This window comes from Prinia subflava, chromosome 12 (genome assembly GCF_021018805.1).
Source record: "Prinia subflava isolate CZ2003 ecotype Zambia chromosome 12, Cam_Psub_1.2, whole genome shotgun sequence".
Lineage (NCBI taxonomy): Eukaryota > Metazoa > Chordata > Aves > Passeriformes > Cisticolidae > Prinia > Prinia subflava.
The window spans coordinates 14,263,376-14,285,068 of NC_086258.1; the positions used below are offsets into that span (position 1 = coordinate 14,263,376).

At 51.5% G+C, this 21,693-nt stretch overlaps 1 protein-coding gene across 3 annotated transcripts; it reads left to right on the forward strand.

Annotated features, from left to right (window-relative positions):
* Window positions 1-266: 266 nt before the first annotated feature.
* Window positions 267-16,554, forward strand: CACNG5 (calcium voltage-gated channel auxiliary subunit gamma 5). Of its 3 annotated transcripts, none has more exons than XM_063409087.1 (7): window positions 267-379; window positions 5,652-5,934; window positions 11,914-12,194; window positions 12,730-12,816; window positions 13,673-13,813; window positions 14,402-14,547; window positions 14,876-16,554. In XM_063409087.1, the coding sequence occupies exons 3-7, from the start codon at window positions 11,987-11,989 to the stop codon at window positions 15,131-15,133; spliced, it is 840 nt and encodes a 279-aa protein (XP_063265157.1). In that variant the 5' UTR covers window positions 267-379; window positions 5,652-5,934; window positions 11,914-11,986; the 3' UTR covers window positions 15,134-16,554. The 3 variants fall into 3 exon arrangements, with proteins under 3 accessions (XP_063265157.1, XP_063265156.1, XP_063265158.1); XM_063409086.1 differs by lacking the exon at window positions 267-379 and adding an exon at window positions 821-952; XM_063409088.1 differs by lacking the exons at window positions 267-379; window positions 5,652-5,934 and adding an exon at window positions 858-952.
* The last annotated feature ends 5,139 nt before the right edge of the window (window positions 16,555-21,693 follow it).

The window sequence follows — 21,693 nt, forward strand, 5'->3', positions numbered from 1 at the left end:
CCCCCTGCAGCAGGAGTTCCTGCATGGTCTGTGACCCTTTTCTTGTCCTTCCTGCTGGATCCAAGGAAGTGTCCCATTGCTGGACACCTCGATGGAGCTGCATCCTTGTTCTTGGCTCTGCCTCTCATTTTGGATGTGTTTTGGCTGAATCACCCAGCCTGGCTGGGGTTTCCAGAGCCCACAGCCTCTGCCCCTGTGTCCCTCCCTCCTTCAGCTCTCCGTGCCTCGGTCCCAGCCCTGCCAAGCCGGGCACAGCTCACTGGGCTCGCTGCCCTGTCCTCAGCCGTGCATTTCACACCCGTGGCTGGAGCTGGTTTTCCTTTCCCCAGCTCCCAGAGGAGCCGTGTCCTGCCCAGAGCTTGGAGCAGAGATTTGGCAGGTGTGGGGTGCAGGGAAGGGAACGGGCACAGAGGGGAAGGGAAGGGAGCGGGCACAGAGCGGCAGGGAAGGGAAGGGAGCGGGCACAGAGGGGCAGGAGCAGGGAGGGGAGAGGGCACAGAGGGGCAGGAGCAGGGCTGGCTCCCACCCCTGCTCCAGTGCTGAACGGAGCCACCAGGCACAGCTCGGATGGGGGGAAGCAGGAGAGGGGAAAGGAGGAAAAAAGCGAGGAATGAAGAGGAAGTGGGGAAATAATGGGAAAGGGTGAAAGGAGAGGCAGGAATGGGGAAAGGAGGGACAGAGGGAAGTGAGCGGGAGGTGGGGGGTAGAGAGGAAGAAGGGGTGGATGGAGAGGGAGGGAGGGGAGGGAGGGGAGGATGGAGAAAGAGAAGGAGCGATGAAGGGAGGGAGGGAACGGGGGCACGGAGGGGAGGGAGAGGTGGGCTGGCCCCGGCGGCGCCATGTGATGCCCTCTCCTCCCCGGGCTCTCCCGGCGCGGCGCGGAGCCGAGCGGAGCGGAGCATCCCCGGGGCCGCCGGCCGCGTCCCGCCGCGGAGCAGCTCCCGCGGGGCCGGTGAGTGCCGGGGCTGCGATCGGGAGGGGAAGGCTGGGGCTCGTCCCGTGCCCGGGCCGGGCTGCCCCGCGAACGGGGGGAAATCGGTCCGGGAGGTGGCTTGGTGGGGGTTCCGAATTGGATGTAAAGCCCCGAAAGTTTAAAGCCGAGGGAAGAGGGATGGGGGTGCGGAGCCGCAGGGCTCAGGACAGGTATCTCTGTGCTCTCGATATTCCCCTTGGAGAGGGAAGGACCGGGGGGCGGCGCGGGCACCGCCCCGGGCAGCATCCGCCGCATCCCAGCGCGGCCCCGGAGCGCTGCGAGCCCCGGAGCGCTGCGAGCCCGGCCGGACCCGCGGAGCGCCGGGTGGGGAACCGGGTGAGCCCTGAGCCCTGCCCGGTGAGCAGCCCTGAGCCCTGCCCGGGCACTGGCACCGCTCACGGCGGCGTTTGACTTCTCCCGATTCCCCACGGAACGACCTCAGCACGGGGAAGCCGGAAAAGCCCAGCGCTTCTCCCCGGAGATCTTCATCCCTGGAGATCTTCATCCCTGGAGATCTTCATCCCTGGAGATCTTCATCCCTGGGCTTTTCCCCGGCAGGCTGCTCCAACAGAGGCCACCCTTGGGCGCTGAGAGCATCCCCGTCCTCAGCGGCCAGTTTGGAACCTCTCGCTCAGGAACGATGTGTATTTTTCCCAGGGAATATAAAATCTGCGGGAACTCGGGCTGTGTTTTTCAGTGTAGCAAACCCTTTGGAGAGGGGAGTGGGAATTGAGCGAGGCTTTCTGAGAAAAACCTGACCCGGTTCTTAAGTGAAGTGAAGAAAACCCGCCGGGGGGTGAGGGGAGAGGCTGGACCACATGGACAAGGAGCGGGGACAGGGATGGAGCCTGTGCTCACTCCTGATTCCCAGCTGGGGAAGGGGGTGAAATGATGTGAAATGTGAAATGTGAAATGTGAAATGTGAAATGTGAAATGTGAAATGTGAAATGTGAAATGTGGAATGTGGAATGTGGGATGTGGTGGCTGAGGGACCACGGGGAGCAGGGAGGGTCTGACACTGCCTTTGGCTCTTGGTGAATTGCCGGGTGTTTTTCGGAGCCCTCCTCAGCCCCTGATGCTTTTGCAGCTTTTGGGGTTGGGGCTCCCAGCACGGAGCTCCAGGAGCTCCTCAGGGGTGCCCAGGGAGGGGTCTGACCTGGGCACCGCTGTCACCCCTGTGTCCCCCAAATCCCCCTGGGGGAGAGGAGGCCTGGTCAGATCTGGTGGGAGCCTGCACGGCACAGGTGAGCCCATGGAAAGGGCAGCGAGGCTGTTGCATTCCCTGAAGACAGCACTGCTTCAGCCAGAACATTGCAAAAGGCGATTTCAGCCAAAAAAGAGGATTTCTGCTGAGTTCCCAGCAGCAGCAGTGAGTGCTGGTGGCATGACCCAGGCTGGCAGCTCTGCTGGAGGAACATTCCCGAGTTCCCATCACTGCTGCCCTTTGGTTTCATGAGTGCCTCGTGTCTGGGCTCCTTTAGAGGCTCCTCTGCCTCTGCTGGAGCAGCACATTTCAGTCTGTCACGTCTGACCCACGTTAAAAGCCAAAGGACAGGAGACTGGCTCCAGCAGCCCATCCTGTGCCATCACACCTTGCCCTCAGGCTGCCCCAGGTGACACCCAGGGGACAGAAATGCCTCTGGGGTGGGGCTTTCTCCCATCCCTTGCTGTATTCTTGTAGCTGTTGAATATATGCATTGAGCTGAATGAATTCCCACCTGGCAGCATCCATAGCACAGCTTTTGCAGCTTCAGCTTTATTTATGGAGAGGGGAGGGAATATAAAATACAAAAGAGAAATAATGCACGAGCCTGCAGAGATTTCAGTGGTGTCAGTGAGCTGTGAGCTGTGTGAGGCTGGAGTGAGCACCAGAAGCTTTTCCTAAATCAGCTGGGAAGATTTAAACCCCTGGGTTTAAATGGCATTTTTAAAATTACTTTTGACCTAGACCCCATCATTTAGTTATGTGGAGATCTTAATCTCACTGAAATTAAAGACAGCTTGGCTTCTAGGTGTGTTCTAGAAAGACAATTTGGTGTCAAAATCACACTGATTTTCAAAGCTGTATAGTCACAACTTCTGATATTTGTAGTAAAATATTTACTGGCAAAATGGAATTTGCCAAAGGACAACACACATGCCATCCTCAGGCTCAGCAAATGCATTGTTACACATGAGTGGAGTCTGTGTGTGGTCTTTTAGGAAGACAGGAATTACAGTTTTTCTTTTATTAATGAGAGAGAGATTGCATATCAGTGAAAACCCTTGTCAGAGCAGTGTCAAGGCTGCACTGAGGGCGTCACTGGAGCGGCACACCAGATGCATCCACTGACCCAGGACAACTTGTGGATAATTGATTTTCCCCCAGTGCCCATCCAGTGCTTGCTGATGACATCCCCGTGCCCAGGGAGCAGGGGCTCAGCTCTGCCAGGGCAGGACCCGGCTCAAAGCCCCACAGGTGGCCCTGGCTCCTTCCCAGGAGACACAAAATGCTCCTGACAGATGTTCCTGTTCCTGCAGCAGCTCTGGCTGGGAATATCAGGTCGGGTGTAGGTGGCAGCAGAGGTGCTGCAGGGTGGCTGCTGCAGGAACCTGGTGCCACAGAGGGAACGGGAGGGGACTGCAGGCAGAGACCAGGCCAGGCCACCTGGGAAAAGATGCTGGCCTGGGGGAAGGGGGAGAAGAGTGAGACCAGGGCCCTTCCCTGCCTGTTCCCACAGACTTTCCCAGGATGTGGCTGCACGCCCCTGTGCAGAGCAGGACAGGTGAGCCCACGGCCTCCTGAGCAGCTCGTGGTGTCTGTGCCTGCTCTAGGGCTGCTCCACGTCATGTATGGCTTTTCCTGCCCTGTCTGCAGGACATTTACTGTTAAATACTGGAACTGGTGACAATCTGGGTGGTAGAAAGTTTAGTACCTCGAGTGAGGTATAAATACTTGTTATGTACATTAATATTCCTGATTATTCAACCCAACAAGCTGCATAAAACAAAGAGCTTTCCTATGTGAAAATGGGACCAAACTTTAGTGTCTGTTCAGCGTCAGACCTGGGGAGTTGTGCATGAGGACATCACCAACAGCTTCCAAGGCTGTGTCCCCTTCCAAAAAAAAAAAGCTTGAGCAAAGCCAGATGGAGCAGCTGCTGGCTTTAGTCACTGGGTTTGGTGGCAGCTGCGAGTGTCACTGGGTTATGAAGTTGTTTGCCAGAGGTGTGGATGACACAGCCCTTCTGCACTTTATGCCATCGTTTTGCTGCTCAGAGGCTTTGCAGTGAGGCTGGTTTCTAAGCAGGGAAGAGGGAATGTAATCTCCTGGCTAACGAGGCACTGCTCCCTGCTATCCATCATCTCTGATCACACCCAGGGACGCGGGTCCCTGCAGCCGTGGCCAGCACGTGCTGCCTGCCCGATGTGTCACTTGTCTGCAGCCCTCAGGGCCCTCAGGGGATTTCTGCCTTTCTCTCATTTATCACTCCGAAAATATTCATAAAACCCCTCCAGCACTGGTGAGAGGAGCGGCGGTGAGGGAAGAGCTGTGGCTCCCTCCTCCCCCAAGCTCAGGTACCCACCAACACGGGGGAGTGCAGGAGCTTTAATTAGCTCTTCATGCTATTTTTACCTCCCAGCATGCTTAATTTAGCTCAAGCTGTCATGCTCTGATCGTTAAGGGGGAAAGAAGGAACTGGGGGTGTTGGCCCCTCTCTGCTGAGCAGCCTCAGCTCCTGAGCTTGGGCTGGACCTGGGGCTTTCCTTGCACCTTCGGCAGCAATGGAAATTTATAGCCCAGAGACATCTCATGGACATCTTGAAGTGCCTACACTGAATTTGGGGTCTCTGCTCACACCCACTTCAGTTTAAAACAACATCAATCTCTTACAGAAGAGGTGCTTGAGTGCTTCAATCGTTACCTGCCTTGCTGCTGGAAGGACACGGAAACCTTGACAAGCTGCAAGGAAGAGGATTATTCTGCCCTTTTTAATCTGCAAGGCTATTGTAGGACTTGGTGCCAGTTTAAATGATACTTGGAAGCCAAGAAGGAGCCATTATTAAAGCTTTAATGGCCCAGCAGGGCAGGCCAGCCCGGGTGCTGGGTGAGTGGATGTGCACAGCTGAGCCAGCTGCTCCCCCTCACCCCTGGGTCTGTCCCTGTGCTTGGAGGGAAGCACGATGCTGCAGCCTGAGCAGGGTCACTGGATCGCTGGGTCACTGCAGGTCATGGGTTTGGATCTAAACACAAGCCATGGGCACCTCAGGCAGAGGTTAATGGGCAGGCACTGCTCCCATGGCAGCGAGGTTGCTGCAGCTCCTCCAGCACAGTCCCCAGCTGCTTTGCTCCACAGCATTAGATATTCCCCTCTTTCATTCTGCTTTTGCAGCTCTTTGTAGGGTATTGAAGGCAGCAGTTCGCCTCAGGTCCCTGGCTGTGAGTGTTCTGACACACTGTGGGCAGGAGAATTGTGTGGTGGATTTGGTGGGGGGAGAGGACGTCGGGGAGGGCTCTGTAGAGGGCAGGGCTCAGCTATTGTTAGGGCTGTAAACTCTGAACAGATATGTAGGTTAGCCCTGGAGAGCCAGGCCTGGGTGTGGGGGCATTATTGCAAGCTCAGAGCTTTAGCTCTTGTTTCCCCTCTCGAGAAATGCACTTTGTGTAATTTTTGTGCACTTTTCTACAACACCCCAGGGCAGGAGCTGCCAGCACGTGGATGCAGAGACCTGCCTGCCATCTGCCTGTCCCCGTGTCCCCACACCCTGCAACCCTCCTGTGGGTCGGTCAGAGAGGGAGAGCTGAGGCTGTGCCCTCCCTTCAGCTCCTGCCTGTTTAAAGCCATCCCACTCCCAGCTCCTCCCAGACCATCCAGCAGCTGAAGCCTCCTCTGAGGACCCTCATCCCTCTGCCAGAGCTGCTCTCCCACCTTCAGCCCCATCACAGGCTCACAGCATCGCTGCAGCTGGGGTTGGCAGAGGTAAGAGCCTGAAACACCAGCGAGAAAGGAGACACGTGGGTGGGATGGGTTCTATAAAAGCTTTGTGAGGGATATCTGTGCATCCAGAGGGACCATGTGAATGAGACCAACTGTGCACACACGGGCTGTGCCAGCAGCCTGTGAACCAGGACCATCAGGGCTGTTTGCTCCATGATTTTATTTGCTGGAAGTTGCTGGCTTCATCCAAAGCCATTAGTGTGAAAGAGCTGGAGCAGTGCCATCACTCCAGGGAGTGCAGCAGCGTGGCAGAGGGGCCAGTTTGGGAAAGGGTCTGCTTGGAGGGCTGGGATGGGAAATAAATCTGGGTTCCTTCTCCTTTGACCTTGGGAATATCATTTGATCTCCTTATATTTGGTGCTGGAGCTGAGGTGTGCTCAGTTATCAAAAACAACTCTCTGCAAACCTGACCCAGGCAAAAGGGCAGGTTTTGAGCAATCCACAGCAAAAAGGTTGGTGAGGGAAGGAGAAAAGAAATAAAGAAGGAGAGGGAAGTGGGTCAGCCTTGGAAATTCAAGTTTTGGTGCTTCCTATACAGCATTTCCATCTCTCTTGCACTGCCATAGCAGGATTTTTTTTCACCAAACTGTAAAAAATAACTCTGGCAAGAAATGAAGCACAGGAAGTGCTAGGGAAAAGAGGACTTCTCAGAAAAATTATGTAAGTCAAATTTAAGAGAGAAAATCCCAGTAATTTCATTACCAAAATCAGTTAGTGGTGAGCCCTTGCAGTGTGTGAGCTCATAAATCGTTTCCTCCTGATTATTAATCAGGTGTTCCTTGTGTGTGACGACGAAATTAATAGATTTGTTATTGCTGTGGCTCAATGTGGGCTTAAATAACTCGCAACCAGCCTTCTTTTTATTCATTTATTTATTTTTGAAGCCTCCCTGGAGAGCCTGTGAGCCCAGCGTGCCCATTGATCCGGCGTCTCCCCATCGGTAACGGCAGCGCCGTGCTGTTCCCAGATCAGGGGAAGCTTTCAAGCCCAGTATTGATCCTTTTGAAGTTTGTTTGCTTGTAGTCACAGCTACAAGCCCTTGTTCAAACTGCCACGAGATGGGCTGTTTTATTTCTTAATATCAGGCTAAACCTCCTCCACATCCAAAAGATTTATTGCTGCACTTCATTTTTCCAATACGTGTTTTCTCTCTCAGAAATGGAGCTGACATTTCTGTGTGACTCTCTTAAAGCTGCCTGATGTATTTCTGTCTCCCCCTGTGCCAGGGGAGGGGGTGGGTGCCTGCAGCCCAGGACAGGGCATCTGGGAACCCTGAGGATCAGCTCCATCCCATATCCTCTTTGGAAATTTCCTTCTCAATGTATCAGTGCAGGAGACACTGCTTTTCTCTGCAGCCCTCTCTGCTCTCCTCAGCTGTTCTGTAGAACCAGAGCAGTCCTGTGTTCCTCTCCTGCCTGCAGCACGCCTTTTCAGGAGGGACTGCTTCTTCCCAAGCAGTAATTCCAAAACCAGAGCTACCCTAGCTGCCCAGTTTTCCAGGTCAGGTTTGTGGAGCTGCTTCTCCTGCCATCCCAGATGGAGCCGTGGGTGCTGCCCTCACCATCTCCTCCTCTTCCTCTCCTCAGCTGTGGTTGAAGTCAGCTCCCCATGTGCTCCTCACACCGGTCCAACCTTCTCTGCCAACCCACAGAGCACCAGTGCAGCTGCCTGCAGGCTGCATCCTGCACAGCCTGGTTTGGCACCGAAGCATTTGCACCCTTTGGGTGCTCCGTGGGCTCGGTGGGATCACTCACCAGGGTTATTAATGACCAAATCAGCCTTTTCTGGATTTTCCCCCGAGGGAGCCAGGGTAGGTTGTGCTGTGTGAGGGAGGGTGACAGTGCAGTGGTGGCCTCAGCACAGCCCTGCCTGCCTAAGCACTGCCAGCTCTGAGAAGCTTTGCTCTCAAAGAGCTGCTCTCCTTGACCTATTTTGGTTTTTGCCCACATCCGTGGCCTGCGTTGTGTCCTGAGGAAGGGATCACACTGCTCAAAGGCCCTTTATTTTTAGCCAGCCCAATTTCTTGTTGCAGCTTAGTGGGATCTGGTCCTTTCAGCTCAGCTCCATCACAGCTCACGGTCTCCAGCATTTGATTGCTCCTACCCAGGTCCCTGATGCTCTTTGTACATTCATTGCTCACTCAAAGGGTTTCCTACTCCCCTTTCACTGAATTCACTCCTTCTCTTTTATGTTCTGCTCACCCTCTCCCACTACTCCAGATCCATGGCTGAACCTCTGATTTCCATGGGCCCTTGGTTTGCAGCATGGACCAGGCATGCACAGCCACAGGCCACCAGGCTTGTCCTGGACCTCAGCACCCCTCCACAAACAAACCCTTCCCTCCTGTCTGCTCCAATAACCTTGGCAGTGTTTCCCTTCCTCCCAAATGTCAGGAAATTGGAAATGATGCCACATAAAAATCAATGGCTTGGCCCTGCTCCTTGTGCCCTTACCCCGGGCAGGAGGGAGCTGCTGTTTCCCACTGAACTCAGAGCAGTGATTTATTGAGGTGACCCATCCTGTCCAGGCAGCTGACCAGTGATATATTCATTTTTCTCAGCCCAGCCACACAGCCCAGAGCACAGCTTGTGCTTGGCATTAGGCCACAGATGTGGGCTCAGAAATCTGCCCAGGGTATTTCCTTTCTGTGACTGTGAGCAGCAGGTAAGGACTCACTCCTGGGTCTGGGTGAACCGCGTTAGAAACAACGCCAATACTCATTTCCCAAAGGATTCAGGCCCAGCAAGGGCCATGTGCTGTTTCCATCAGCAACTGTTGCTCCAAGGCAAGGAGAAATTCATTATGAAGACTGCAGATTATATTGCAGGCTGCCTTTATTATTCCCTGGACTACAACCAGAATGCACAGGGTGATTGAAGGAGCAGGAACAGTTCTGAGGTTCTGTTTCCTGGAAATCTTTGGGGCTCTATTCATTTAATTTAAAATCCAGCTCCTGTTGGAAACCAAACAGCCACAGGGAGCACAACACAATTGATAAAGGTCACTGTGGACTAAATCCTTCCTAATAATCAAGCCAGCTCCTCCTCTTGTCCTTGAAAAACTTTTCACCTGGGAGCCCTGTGAATTCTCCAGGCACTGGACCTGGGGAAGGTTTGCTTCAAGCAGATGTTCTGCACCATCCCTGCCCCTGTTCCCATCAGATCAGGTTGGATTCTGTGTGCCAGTGAGGCAGTAATAGGCACCAGTCTCTAATGTACCCGTGATTTCATGGAACGTGAAGTGTGAGAGAGAAAAGGAATGAGGCCGCTGAGAGGTGACACCCGACCCCTGTCCCTGCTGCTCACGTCACCCCAGCAGAAATGAGACCAAATGGATCTATTTTCCAGAGCCTGCTGTTGGTGGACTACAAATCACAGGAAATACTTTGTTATTCTCCTCTAAGTGTCTTTATCTGGACCTTCACGTACTCCCTACTATGATTTTTGGCTCGTTATTAATGAAAATGTGCAGGGAGGATGGCTGTTGATGATACATGAGCCAAGAATAGATTCCAGTTCCTTTTACCATTTCAACACCAAAATGCCAAGAGGGATGAGACACCCTGTAGTAAATGCTGTTCATTTTGAGGCAGCAACTAGAAAATACGGCTCTGGCTGAGCTAGGGAGAAGAATGATGAGCCAGAGGATCTGTGTTTTGGCTGATTGCTGAATCCAATGGGAATTTACGGAGATGGGAAATGGCATCTTCCCCAGGAGATGGCAGGTGCAGGGCTGATGTGCTTTTCTGCCCCAGAGCCACAAGTTCATTCTTTAGCTGCTTCCTCCTAATTCTTCAGGGGAAGAGGAATTTGAGCATCCTCTCAGCACTTTGCTCCTTGCTCCCCTAGCAGGGAGGTATTTCCCCTGGGAACACATCCTACTTTTCTTGAGCTGAGGGAAGCATTAAATAACGACCTTGAAAATGAGGCTGGTTAGCAAAGGCAAAGGCGGAGGGAAAGCTTGCAGGAGTGTGAGCTGGAGCACTTGCTTGGGCTTTCTGGAGACAGCAATCCCCTTCCTGTAGGTTGGAACCTTCTGGGAAAAGGCACAGAACGTGGGCAGAGCCAAACCCTTAATTTCACATGGCAGGGAATTGTCAAAGCTGTTGCAGCGCTTGAGGGTGCGAGTACATCTGCTTCCTACCAGGATGTACTTGCCTGCTTTGGACTCGGGGTCAGATCCAATAATTAAAGATTCCCTCTCCTTCTCTGCCTTTCACTCAGGATTTGATACTCTTCCAGCAGCATTCCCTGCTTTTCTCTCATATTTCTGCCCAGAACAGTGAGCTGGAGGGGCACACAGACCTTGGAAGTTGTGTCTGTTCAGCAAATGCCTTTCTTTGGACTCCACAGTAACTACAAGTTTTCTTCATATTTGTCTAAATGAAACTGCTGCAAACACAGCCCAGGATGGGTGTGGGGAGCTGGTGCTGTGGATTTGTGAGACAGAAGTGCTGGAGATGAGCACTGTAAGAGCTCAGATCCCCCCAGAGTGCTGGAGGAGCAAGAAACCTCTCTCAGCATCACCTGCTCTCTTTCAGCACGAGGGAATTATGGCACAACATTATCCTTGGAGGCTTTCAGGTGTAAAAGTACAAGCTGTGAGGACTTTTGGCATCTCTGAGAGTCTGTGTAAGCAAGTGAGAATTAATATATTTACATCTGAGGCACTAGAAAAAAACACCCTCCTCCAGTCTGCGTGTTGGAACAGGGAGTTGTCATCTCCTGGTCCAGGCAGGATTTGTGTCTCCTGATTTAATCACTAAACCCACCACCTTTACTGCAGTGAAACAGCAACAGGACTTCTCTTCCAAGGAGTGTGTTCACCAAGGGAGCACAGGAGTGATGGAGCCACTCCTGAGGGTGTGAAACAAAACCAGTGCAGTTCTAAAGGGAGCCCAAGGAAGATGCAGCCGGCTTATAAAGCCAGGAGCTTTTGGAGCCTAGCTGGATTTAGATATTTTATCCTTATTGCTTGCAGTGCTGAATAGCAGCAAAATGTGCCTTGGAAAATATACATGACACGGCACTTATCAGTGATTCATTCTGCCTTTATAACAGCAGTCAGCAGCACTATCTGCCTCCTTGCTGCTCCACACAAGACTATCTCTCACATGCATCTTTTTCCTTCTTGCTCTTATTCCTTTAGTCTTTTGTTGTTATTTGTTCTTCCCCACCACTAATTTCACTTTTTCTCCACTGCACCAAGAGCTCTGATTTCTGGTGCTATTTTATCAGTCTGCAGGGCACCATAGGAAGAGCTAATTTGCCCAAAGTAGCAAATGTGCAATAAAATAATAACAATTAAAAAAGATGCTGTATGTAAGTGACATGGGGGTGAGGGAAGCTTTTCCTTTAAGGTTTGCCCAGGCTCTGGCTGCAGTTCTCTGTCCCCATTTCTCTGCCTCCCTCCAAAGCACAAGGTGGGTTTGGACAAGGGAAGGTTCTGGCAGCTCTGGCAAGAGCAATGCAACAACAACAAAAAAGCAGATTACTGTGTCATGCCGCTCTGCTTCAAGTTGTTTGATGATGTCATAAACGTAGCATGGCTTTTACAAAATTGGCATGATCTCCTCATTGGTAAATCTGCCCTGGAATGGGAAAAACGTCCGTGTTGGAGGGCAGTGGGATGGTGATGGGAGCAGTTCAGGGCAGGGGTCGGTCCCACAGTTCTGAGCAGCTTTGCTGGTCCCTGATCCCTGTCCGTGATCCTCCGCAGCTCCTGTGCCGGGCACTGGCAGCTCTCGATAAGGCTCTGCAGGGAGAAAAGATAAGATAAGGTGATGCAGTTCTCCTCCATCCTTGGGGGGCTCGGTGCCAGCTCTGGCTGGGGCAGCGGGAATTCACCTGCAGCAAAGCCAGCGAGCCAAGGAAGGAGCCGCTGCTCCCAGCACACCCCGGCGGGTGCGGTTTGCTCCAAACTCCCCGCGTGTCAGAGATTTGTTTCCGTGGCTCCTTTCAGCTCAGACTGCACAAGGGTGATCGGCTCCCCGGAGGCTCCGTGCCCAGGGCTCCCCCGGCGCCACCGGCCCCCGATGCTGGCGGCGATGAGCGCCTGCAGCAGGAAGGCGCTGACCCTGCTCAGCAGCGTGTTCGCCGTCTGCGGCCTCGGCCTCCTGGGCATCTCCGTCAGCACCGACTACTGGCTCTACCTGGAGGAGGGCATCGTCCAGCCCCAGAACCAGACGGCCGAGATCAAGCTCTCGCTGCACTCGGGGCTCTGGAGGGTCTGCTTTCTGGCAGGTAGGTAGCCAAAAAATCCCCTCAGTTTGTTCTGTGTCAGTGCCACCCAGCAGGAAAGGGCCAAGATAAATGAGGGTTTTGGAGGCTCTGCCCATCTCTGCTTCCAAACTCGGCCTTTGGCAAGCAATGTCATGTCTTCATGCCTGACTTTAACAGCCCAAAGGATAAATGTGCCTTTGCACACAGGCTTTGGTGAGTTTGCTGCTGCCCTGCCAGACCCCCTGCCCTGTTCCAGAGCTGCAGCCACAATGCCTTGGGCAGCAGCTAAAAACTTTCAATTTCGTCCCTGCAAAATTTAGATTCAGGTCAGCTGGACCATTCCCTCTGTCTGTGCCAAATTTGATGGAGCAGCTTGGCTGCAGGGACAGAGTTGAACAGAACCCAAGGGGATCTCAAAGTGACCAACCTGAAATGTCACAAAGTTTCAACCACTTTGGAAAAGTCAGGGGAGAAGTGAGGAGCTCTGATATCAGCCCTGGGGTGACCTTGCATCCCCTGGCCTCAGAGTTCACGTTTTTGTCTGTGTCTGCTGCAGGTGAGGAGCGTGGCCGGTGCTTCACCATCGAATACGTCATGCCCATGAACCTCCAGCTGACATCTGAGTCCACAATCAACGTCCTGAGTAAGCGGTTTGGTGGGTTCCACCCTTCACACCCTGCAAATCACCGAGTGCCTCCCCAAGAAATCGCCTTTGTGTCCTTGCCAAGGAAGCTCTGAGTTCCTTGACAGTGCTGCCACACAATTATGCAGCTACTTTTTTTACTATGGGAATTGCCCAGTGTGCTCTGAGCTTTTGGGGGCATCCCTTTCTAATGGCAGGATGCCTATGGAAGCTCTAAGATGTACAATTAACTGTCACTGGCTATTTGGCACTAACGTTTATCAAAGTGTTTAGGTTTTTAGTCTGCCCTCCATAATTTGCAGCTGTATTCATTCCCTGGCAATTTTACATTATATCACAGGATGAATTAAGGATGGAGCGTCAGAGCCCTCATGGTGAATTCTGCAGTCATTTCTGATTTAATAAATAGAAGAGTTCTGCAAACACTTCTGCAGTGAAGCTAGAGAAAAATGCAGGTTCAGATGGTTTCCTATGCAACACTTCACACAGGAACCCTCAGAAATGCAAACATGTCACCACCATGGAGGTGGGACACTGGCACAGGCTGCCCAGAGACCCTGGATGCTCAACCCTGGAAATGTTCAAGGCCAGGTTGGATGGGGCCTGGAACCACCTGGGATAGTGGAGGGTGTCCCTGCCCATGGCAGAGAGTTGGAATGTAAGGTCCCTTCTAACCCAAACCATTCTGTGATTCCGTAACTCTCTGTTTTACTCAGCTCATTAGCAAGGAGAGAAACTCAGACACAGCACAGTCTGAGCAGGAGGGTTGGAGCCCTCTCACTCAGCCAAGCCCATTTCTCACACTATTTAGGGAACATTAACCTGCTCTCCCTTCCCTCTGCTCCCCTCTCCACAGAGATGATCCGCTCTGCCACCCCCTTCCCTCTGGTCAGCCTCTTCTTCATGTTCATCGGCTTCATCCTGAGCAACATCGGCCACATCCGGCCTCACAGGACCATCCTCGCCTTCGTCTCGGGGATATTCTTCATCCTCTCAGGTGAGTTTTGCAGCTTTTCTCCTGACAGCCCTTGAGCATGGGGCACCTGGGCTTTGGTAGCTGCTGGTGCTCTCCTCCCCTGCCCTGGTGGCTCCTTGTTGGAGTCATCGCTCCCAGATCAGTCCCACAGCCTGATCAGACCTTGGGTGGATGCAGGGCTGGTTTGTGGATTGTGGGGAAAGGCACCCGTGCAGGAGCAGTGCTGGGGGAGAGGATGCATTCATGGCACACCAGTCGCAGGAGAGATCTGAAACTTCAAACTGCTCACTTGGGCTGTGTCTACATGAGAAAAGGGAATGTTTTATTCATGCTGTTGTGCGAGTGCTAAACAAACAGCTGTGACAGCTGAGCTTTGAAGCAGCCCCTACTGGAGGCAGCTCTCTCCTCACAGCGCTCACAGATTTCCCTGATCAGGGAATGTTTGACTGGAATGAGAGGAGTGTCCTGGGTTAGAGCAGCAGGAGGGCAGCTCCTTTACCCAGTTACTACAAGCACACTCCCAATTTTTTTAACTTTCCCCAAAGTCAGGCCTTCAGGTTCCTCTTCAGCAGCTTCACCCCTGAAGCATTTCCCACTGTCCTTCTCCAGGTCTGTCACTGGTGGTGGGGCTGGTCCTCTACATATCCAGCATCAACGACGAGATGCTCAACAGGACCAAGGACTCGGAGTCGTTCTTCAATTACAAATATGGGTGGTCCTTTGCCTTCTCTGCCATCTCCTTCCTTCTCACAGAGGTACCCACACCCCGATACAAGTATATCCCGTTCCTGGGGTGGGCACACAGGCTGCTGGCAAAAAGAGGGCACAGATGGGGCTTAAGGGAGGGCTGTGAGGGTAAGGGGGTAATGTAGAGTGTGAGGGGGATGTATGGTGGGGACAGACCCAACCTGGAGCACCGATGGGGCATTTGATCATAATTTGATGCCAGGCACAAAAAGCAGAGATGCGATTGTGCCACACTGCACAGACCCAGGCCAAGAGGCAGGGCGGTGACGGCCCTCGGGTGTTTTGAGCCTCAGCACCAGCACAGAAAAGGCAATTTCTGTTCCGTGTGTCCCGCAGAGCGCCGGGGTGATGTCCGTGTACCTCTTCATGAAGCGCTACACGGCCGAGGACCTGTACAGGCCGCACCCCGGCTTCTACCGCCCGCGCCTCAGCAACTGCTCCGACTACTCGGGGCAGTTCCTGCACCCCGACGCGTGGGCGCGGGGCCGCAGCCCCTCGGACATCTCCAGCGAGGCGTCCCTGCAGATGAACAGTAACTACCCAGCCCTGCTCAAGTGCCCCGACTACGACCAGATGTCCTCGTCCCCGTGCTGAGGCCCGGCCGCCCCCGCGCCGTCGCCCGTGGTCGCCGCGTCCCGACTCCCGTTTGTTGTTTTTTTTTCCTGGCCAATTCTCTATTTATAGGAGCGTAAATATAACCAGAGAGATTGGTTATATAACCGATAGTGTAACCTAGAGAATTGGGATGTTTCCCTTTCTTTGGTTTTTTTGGTTGGTTTTTATTTTTGGGGTTGTTTTGTTCCTCCCTGCATAACTAAGAATGTCTCCAAAGTCCTCCTCTCTCAGCTCATCCCGCTGAGCAAACAGCAGTTCTGCCTGGGGGATAAATCCAGGGCTGGACTCAAGAGCAGGAAAAAGCAAATAGAGTAGAACCAAGGAAAAGAAGGTGTATTTTTTTTTGGTGTGGGTAGGTAGGCTGATAAAGTTTGTGCGTTCAACTGTATCACTGAATCCTATATTTACTGGCCTGTGTGCCAGCAGGGCATCAAAGATTTGTGTAACTTTCCAAGAAACAACCAGCATTAGGAAAACATAAATTTGCCTTGACTGAACACTTACTGATTGGTATCTCTCACTGCTGGATATCATTTCCAGCCAGGCTGGAATGGGAAATAGCCATCCTTCAATGAGACCTCAGCAGGCGTGGACACCAGCAGCTTGTTTTTCCTCTCTGGCCACTTGCAAACTGCTGCTTAAATATCCCATGTTAGACTGGAGGCACTCTGAGGTGCTGGGCTGGAGGGATGGCTTCAGCACCCAAATTCCCTCTGCTGTCCTATAGACAGAAGGTCTGAAGAATAAAAGGGAGAATTTCAATGCAGCATCAAGTGGAAAACAACCTAAACCTTTCCCATGGGAAACATCACGTGCAGGACTTAGTGGAAAGATTTCAGTGAAAGGCAAGATCCCAAACCTCTGTAAAGTGACATAGCTGAGATTATTGGTACAACTCCACTGCAGCAAAGTAGTTGGCTTATATTAAATTTTGGCAAGAAAATGGTATTTTCACTGCTTTTTGTGTGTGTGTGTGTGTGTGTGTGTGTGTATAAACTTTATTTTGAGCTTTTAAGTTTGAAAATTTCATTTGATGCTTTGGCATTTTGGCCTTAGCCAGCTGCCAGGGGAGAGCATCACTGACGGACAACAAAGGGCAGGGAAGGAAAAGGCTGTGACCCCTTGTGCGAGCCCCAGCTTGTCACCTTGCAGGAGAAAGAGTTTTGTCCAGACTTTATTTCTGTTCTTGTTTTAAAACTTTCTGAAAATTTCCTTCCTGCAAAACAAAACTGTCTGGGGATTCTTGGTCTATTTGGGCTTGTTTTGTCTTACTGTTAATTAAAAGAAATAGAATATATGCAGTTTTAACCTCATTTGTAGAGCAATGAATGTTGGATCTCCTTGTTGTTATTATTTAATATTGTTATTTCTTATTTGCTATTAAATATTTATTATTTATAAACTCCTCCAAATCAGGGCCCAAGTCCTGGTGCAGCACCATCTTTGCATCCATTATGACACCCTTTCTGCAGGACATCACTGCAGGAGTGTCCCCAGCCAGCTCTGGAACAGGATTATTCCTCTCCAGCTCCTCCAGAGAAGGAGTAATGCATATCTAGTGTATATCTGGGCAGACTCCTATTCTGCAAAGTTTTAAAATCAGGGCATTTTTTGGTAGACACTGTTCTATTTACCCTCAGTTTCTGTATGATCTTCAAGCATTTTTGCATTTTCTCTTAAGCCACAGTTTTTAAGTGCCACGTGGCAGGTTGGCTGCTGGGAGGGTTCAAGCACTGAAGCACAACACAGCCCCACCATCCAGAAACAAATCTGCTGCTCCTCACCTGGCCCCAGCCTCACAAACCATCCATTTTCCATCAGGACCTCCATATCCGCCATGGATTTGGCTCCAAAAAAGCACTGGAGTTCACAAGCAATCATTTTGGGTTTCCCAGAGCCTTACCTGGTTTGCTGGGCTCGATGCTGGTGAATTTTGGTGGATCAAAGGCTGTTGCCTTTGCATGTAACTCTTGATGGATCCTGAAATTCTCAGTCCTTGCTGGGAGGGAGATGTTCAGGATCACCAAAACTGCTGATGCCCAGAGCCACAGGGGCTCTCCCATGGCCACGTTCCTCCACACTGGGGAATCATCTTGTGGGTTATTCCCGTGCAGCACCGTGAGATGTCCCTGTCCCCGAGTGGAATTTTCCTTTGCACTGATTAAATACAGAATTATTCATTTTATAAATTAAAATGTTTGCCTACACAAGTGGAAAAAATTAGAAAAACTTCATGCCTTCCTCAAGGCCCCAGAAGGTTTAGCAGAGTCTAGGGGCGAATTAGAAAAGTAATTATTTTAATTCATTGGAGAGATTCTCATCATGTGGCTGCATTTGTGATCCTGGGAGTTCACACATTCAGGCAGCGAGCACAAGTGCAGGACTGCCAGAAGAAATCTGTTAAAATAAATTTTTTGCTGTTGGTTCAGTAAATTTCAGCATATTTTGGATAGGACAATGTGGTGTTTGCAAAGCACAGACAGCGATGGTTGTGCCTTTGGGTGCTGTTGTGTCCCTCCCAAAGTGCCTGCTGTGGCAGCAGCTCTGGCTGTAGGTGGCTGAGGGTCTCCTCATGCATTTATCACACCTCTGTGGATGTGGAGAAACCTTTCCAGAGCTTTGATCCTCAGAGACGTGGCCTGGGTGAGGGGCTGGGGTGAGCCCAGGCACCTGCCAGGCTCACCTGCCCCAAGAACCACCCTGGAGCTGCAGTTCTCCAAGAAATCTCCAATTTCTTGGAGAGAAATGCTTAGTAAATACATGCAGCATCCCCTTAGGACACCTATTAATCATTTTCTCACCCCTTCTAATTACCTGATGTGGTTTTACCCCACATCCTTCCCTCTTGAGGAACAACACTCAGTGCCCTCCTTCAGCCTCCCTCCCACCCACTTCAGTGATGGCCTCTGGCTGTGTTCTGTGTCTGTTGCTTTGACTGCAAGAAATAAGAAGTGGAGTTTGAGGGTAAACTACCAATTAAATCAGAGGATTTACCCTGATGAGTCCTTAGATTCACCCGATGGGATGAGCCAAGCCTCCCCCAGACCCGTGGGAAGGTGACTGTTGTCTGACACTGCACAGAAAACGGTTTGTACTTGGAAGCACAAAACTCTTGTTTTGCATGAATGACTAATTGGTGTCAGAGTCTTCGTGCACATGGCTGTGTCTCCTTGAACTACAGGATGAGTTACTGGATTAAGGGTTAAATAAAACCTTTTTTTATGCAGTTTCCTGCTCCAGGTGCTGCTCAGGCCTGCAGCAGGTGAAGCTTCTTTGTCCCTGCCTTCAGCCTCCCATGCACACACCTCCATCCCACAGCCTGTGGATCCACGGCAAGGAGAGGGAGGGATGGATGGATGGATGGATGGATGGATGGATGGGTGGATGGATGGATGGATAGATGGATGGATGGATGATGGATGGATGGACGGATGGATGGATGGATGGATGGATGGATGATGGATGGATGGGTGGATGGATGGATGGATGGATGGATGGATGGATGGATGGATGGATGGATGGATGGATGGATGGATGGATGGATGGAGGGAGGGATGGATGGATGGAGGGATGGATGGATGGATGGATGGATGGATGGATGGATGGATGGATGGATGGATGGAGGGAGGGATGGATGGATGGAGGGATGGATGGATGGATGGATGGATGATGGATGGATGGATGGGTGGATGGATGGATGGAGGGATGGATGGATGGATGGAGGGATGGATGGAAGGATGGATGATGGATGGATGGATGGATGGATGGATGGATGGATGGATGGATGGATGGAGGGAGGGATGGATGGATGGAGGGATGGATGGATGGATGGATGGATGATGGATGGATGGATGGGTGGATGGGTGGATGGAGGGATGGATGGATGGATGGAGGGATGGATGGAAGGATGGATGATGGATGGATGGATGGATGGATGGATGGATGGATGGATGGATGGATGGATGGATGGATGGATGGAAGGTGACTGAGGGAATGCATGGAGGTGAGTGAACCCCCAGCCAAGGTGAAGCTGGCTAGGGAGGTGGATGTTCTGAGATCTCAGGGAACTCCCAGGAGCCACCCTCCCCTTCTCTGTCTGGGTTTTTTTAATCAAATCCCCTCCCTGTAAGCTCAAAAAGGCATTTTGTGCCCTGTATCTCCTGAGCCATGAAAGCTCCTCTGCCAGCATCCCCAGCACTCTCCTCATCTCCCCTTTACACCACAACACTCCCATGGCTCCAGGTGTGACAGGGCCCTGGAGGGAATCATTTTCCCATTAGTAGTGTCCTGAAAACCCCCACTGAACCATGAGGTGTGGATGCAAGAAGTTCATTAAAGACCAATCTTTACAAGCAGTAATAAATTAGCCAGGAGTATAAGGCTGTGCTGGGTCTTGTTCTCCTCCAGTTGCTGCTGGAGCATCTTGAGGCTCCAGAGCCCTTTCTTGCCCGGTGAAAAAACCACGATTAAATACATAAACTCACATGTGGGTGTAGATGTCCTGCCCTCCAGTGCTGCTCCCCTTGCAGCTGTGGTGTCAGTGGGTACGAGGAGCCTCTGGGAAGGTCCAGGTGAGGCAGGAGATCCTGTGAGGCAGCAACTCCCCACCCCAGGCAAGGATGCAGACCAGTGCCCTTTATCAGCTTGGAGCAAACAAGACCCAAAGGTATTTTTTGGGGGTGCTTTCCAGGCACACACCACCGTGGCAGGATAAGGAGCTGACTTGGTGTACACACCGTGGGGGTTTCTTGCTCACAGCACTCAGTCCCACTTCCTTGTGTTGCATTATTAATACTATTTGTCAAGGTTGTGTATTCATTTTCCCAAATGTGAGCTGGCCCCATGGGCTATTCAAGGTGTGCTAAGAAATTAAATAGTCTTATTCTTCCCTGCTGATAGCTTGTTAGCTGTGCAGAGCTGGTGTGCCTGTGCTGGGGATGCTGTGTGCGCAGGCAGCACATTCACCTGAGTAAATACTCCTCCACTAATGAGAAGTAGCTGAGAGATATTTATTTTCTTCTTCTTCCTTCCTCATGGGATTTATTTATTTTCTTCTTATATTTTTTCCCCAAATTGACAGTCAAAGCTGTCCAGAAAAAAACGAGCTTTTTTTCCTTCTTGTTTTCCTCATCCAGTTTCGGGGTTTTGATCGGGTCTCCTTCCCCCCATTGCAGCACCCTTTGCTCCTCCAGCTCTTTGTGCCCAAGAACCACATCAGCTCTTTAACTCTTCCTTCTGCAAACTGGCTGGGGCACAGCCCACAGGAAAGCTGGGAGTGCTGGGCAGGGAGCAGGGTGTCCCCAGGGTGTCCCCAGGGTGTCCCCAGGGTGTCCCCGGGGTGTCCCCAGTGCCCCAGCTGCTCCGTGGGTGCCACCACGGCTGGGATGCTCCACTGACCTTTCCTCTGTGCACTGCAGGGTTTCTGTCTCTAGTCACTGTGTAGATGTCAAATCCCAGCCTGTTCCCATGGATACAGCAGAATGTGGAGAGGGAAGAGCTGCCTCGTTGCTTCATGTGGGGTTTTATGTGGCTCAGATTCTGGCTCATGGTGGCCTCCGTGGCAGTGGCTATGAAGGGCAGGAGGTGGCTGCAGAAATTACCCCGTGTGTCTTTAATTGCAAACCAGCCTCCCAAATGTAACCCTTCTTCTTTTCATGCCACTTCATCTTTGAATCTCTGGTCAATTCAGTCTTTGTAGAAGAAAAACTCCTTTTTTTTTGTTATTATTACAATTTGTAATACAGGAAAGCATAATTTCAACAACAACAAAAAAACTAGCCCCACTCTCCTGTGTTGCCAGTCTCTATCCCAAGGGCTGGATTCAAAGAATACCTTGACTCTAACCTGATATTTTCGTGTCTTGAGAAGTTTGTACCATGATGTTCTGTGGGCTCTGTCCAGCATTTTTAATCAAACCACCTCAGCACTCCCCAAGCCTCATCCCTCTCTCCATTTCCCGTGAAAGGAGAAATATTCACACAGAAATTGTGATTAATATGCCTGGAAAATACTCAGTCAAGGTTACTCCCCAAAAGGCCATTTTTTTTTGTCATTGGCTCCGAACAAATCTCTTGGCTATGATGAGATGCAGCTGTTTTTAATCTTTAATGTTAGGACAGTGTGCATTCATTTTCTTACAGCAAACCAGGTGTGACAGGGGTGCAGAGAAGGTGATCCAGGTTTTGCAGCTGCTTAAACTGAGGCTGCTGCAGCTCCTGCGCCCAAAGGGTCCTGCTTAAATGGCTCATTTTGGATCAAAGTCATTCTTACCCCAATTAGTCCCAAGCACCATCAAACACCTCTAAATCTGCACGTAGATAAATCCCCAGAGCTGAGATTCAGCTTTGTTGCTAATTAGCAAAGTGTTTAGGCACGTGCTGAGGTCCCTCGGACTCCAGCAGGATCCACCTCGCAGCCAAAATTAAGGGCAAGCAAAGCTCTGCTGAACAAGAGCTGTCTTTGTTTAACAGCACTTGGTAGCTGGGTTTCGTATAAAGGAGCTGGAAGGCACAACAGAGGAGACAGTACAAAGACATAAT

Excerpts from the sequence above, each read along its gene's own strand:
- CACNG5 (XM_063409087.1), top strand. The coding sequence starts at position 11,987 with ATGCTGGCGGCGATGAGCGCCTGCAGCAGGAAGGCGCTGACCCTGCTC. Across the intron at positions 12,195-12,729 it reads GAGGGTCTGCTTTCTGGCAG|GTGAGGAGCGTGGCCGGTGC; the intron begins GTAGGTAGCCAA and ends TGTCTGCTGCAG. Across the intron at positions 14,548-14,875 it reads TCTCCTTCCTTCTCACAGAG|AGCGCCGGGGTGATGTCCGT; the intron begins GTACCCACACCC and ends TGTGTCCCGCAG.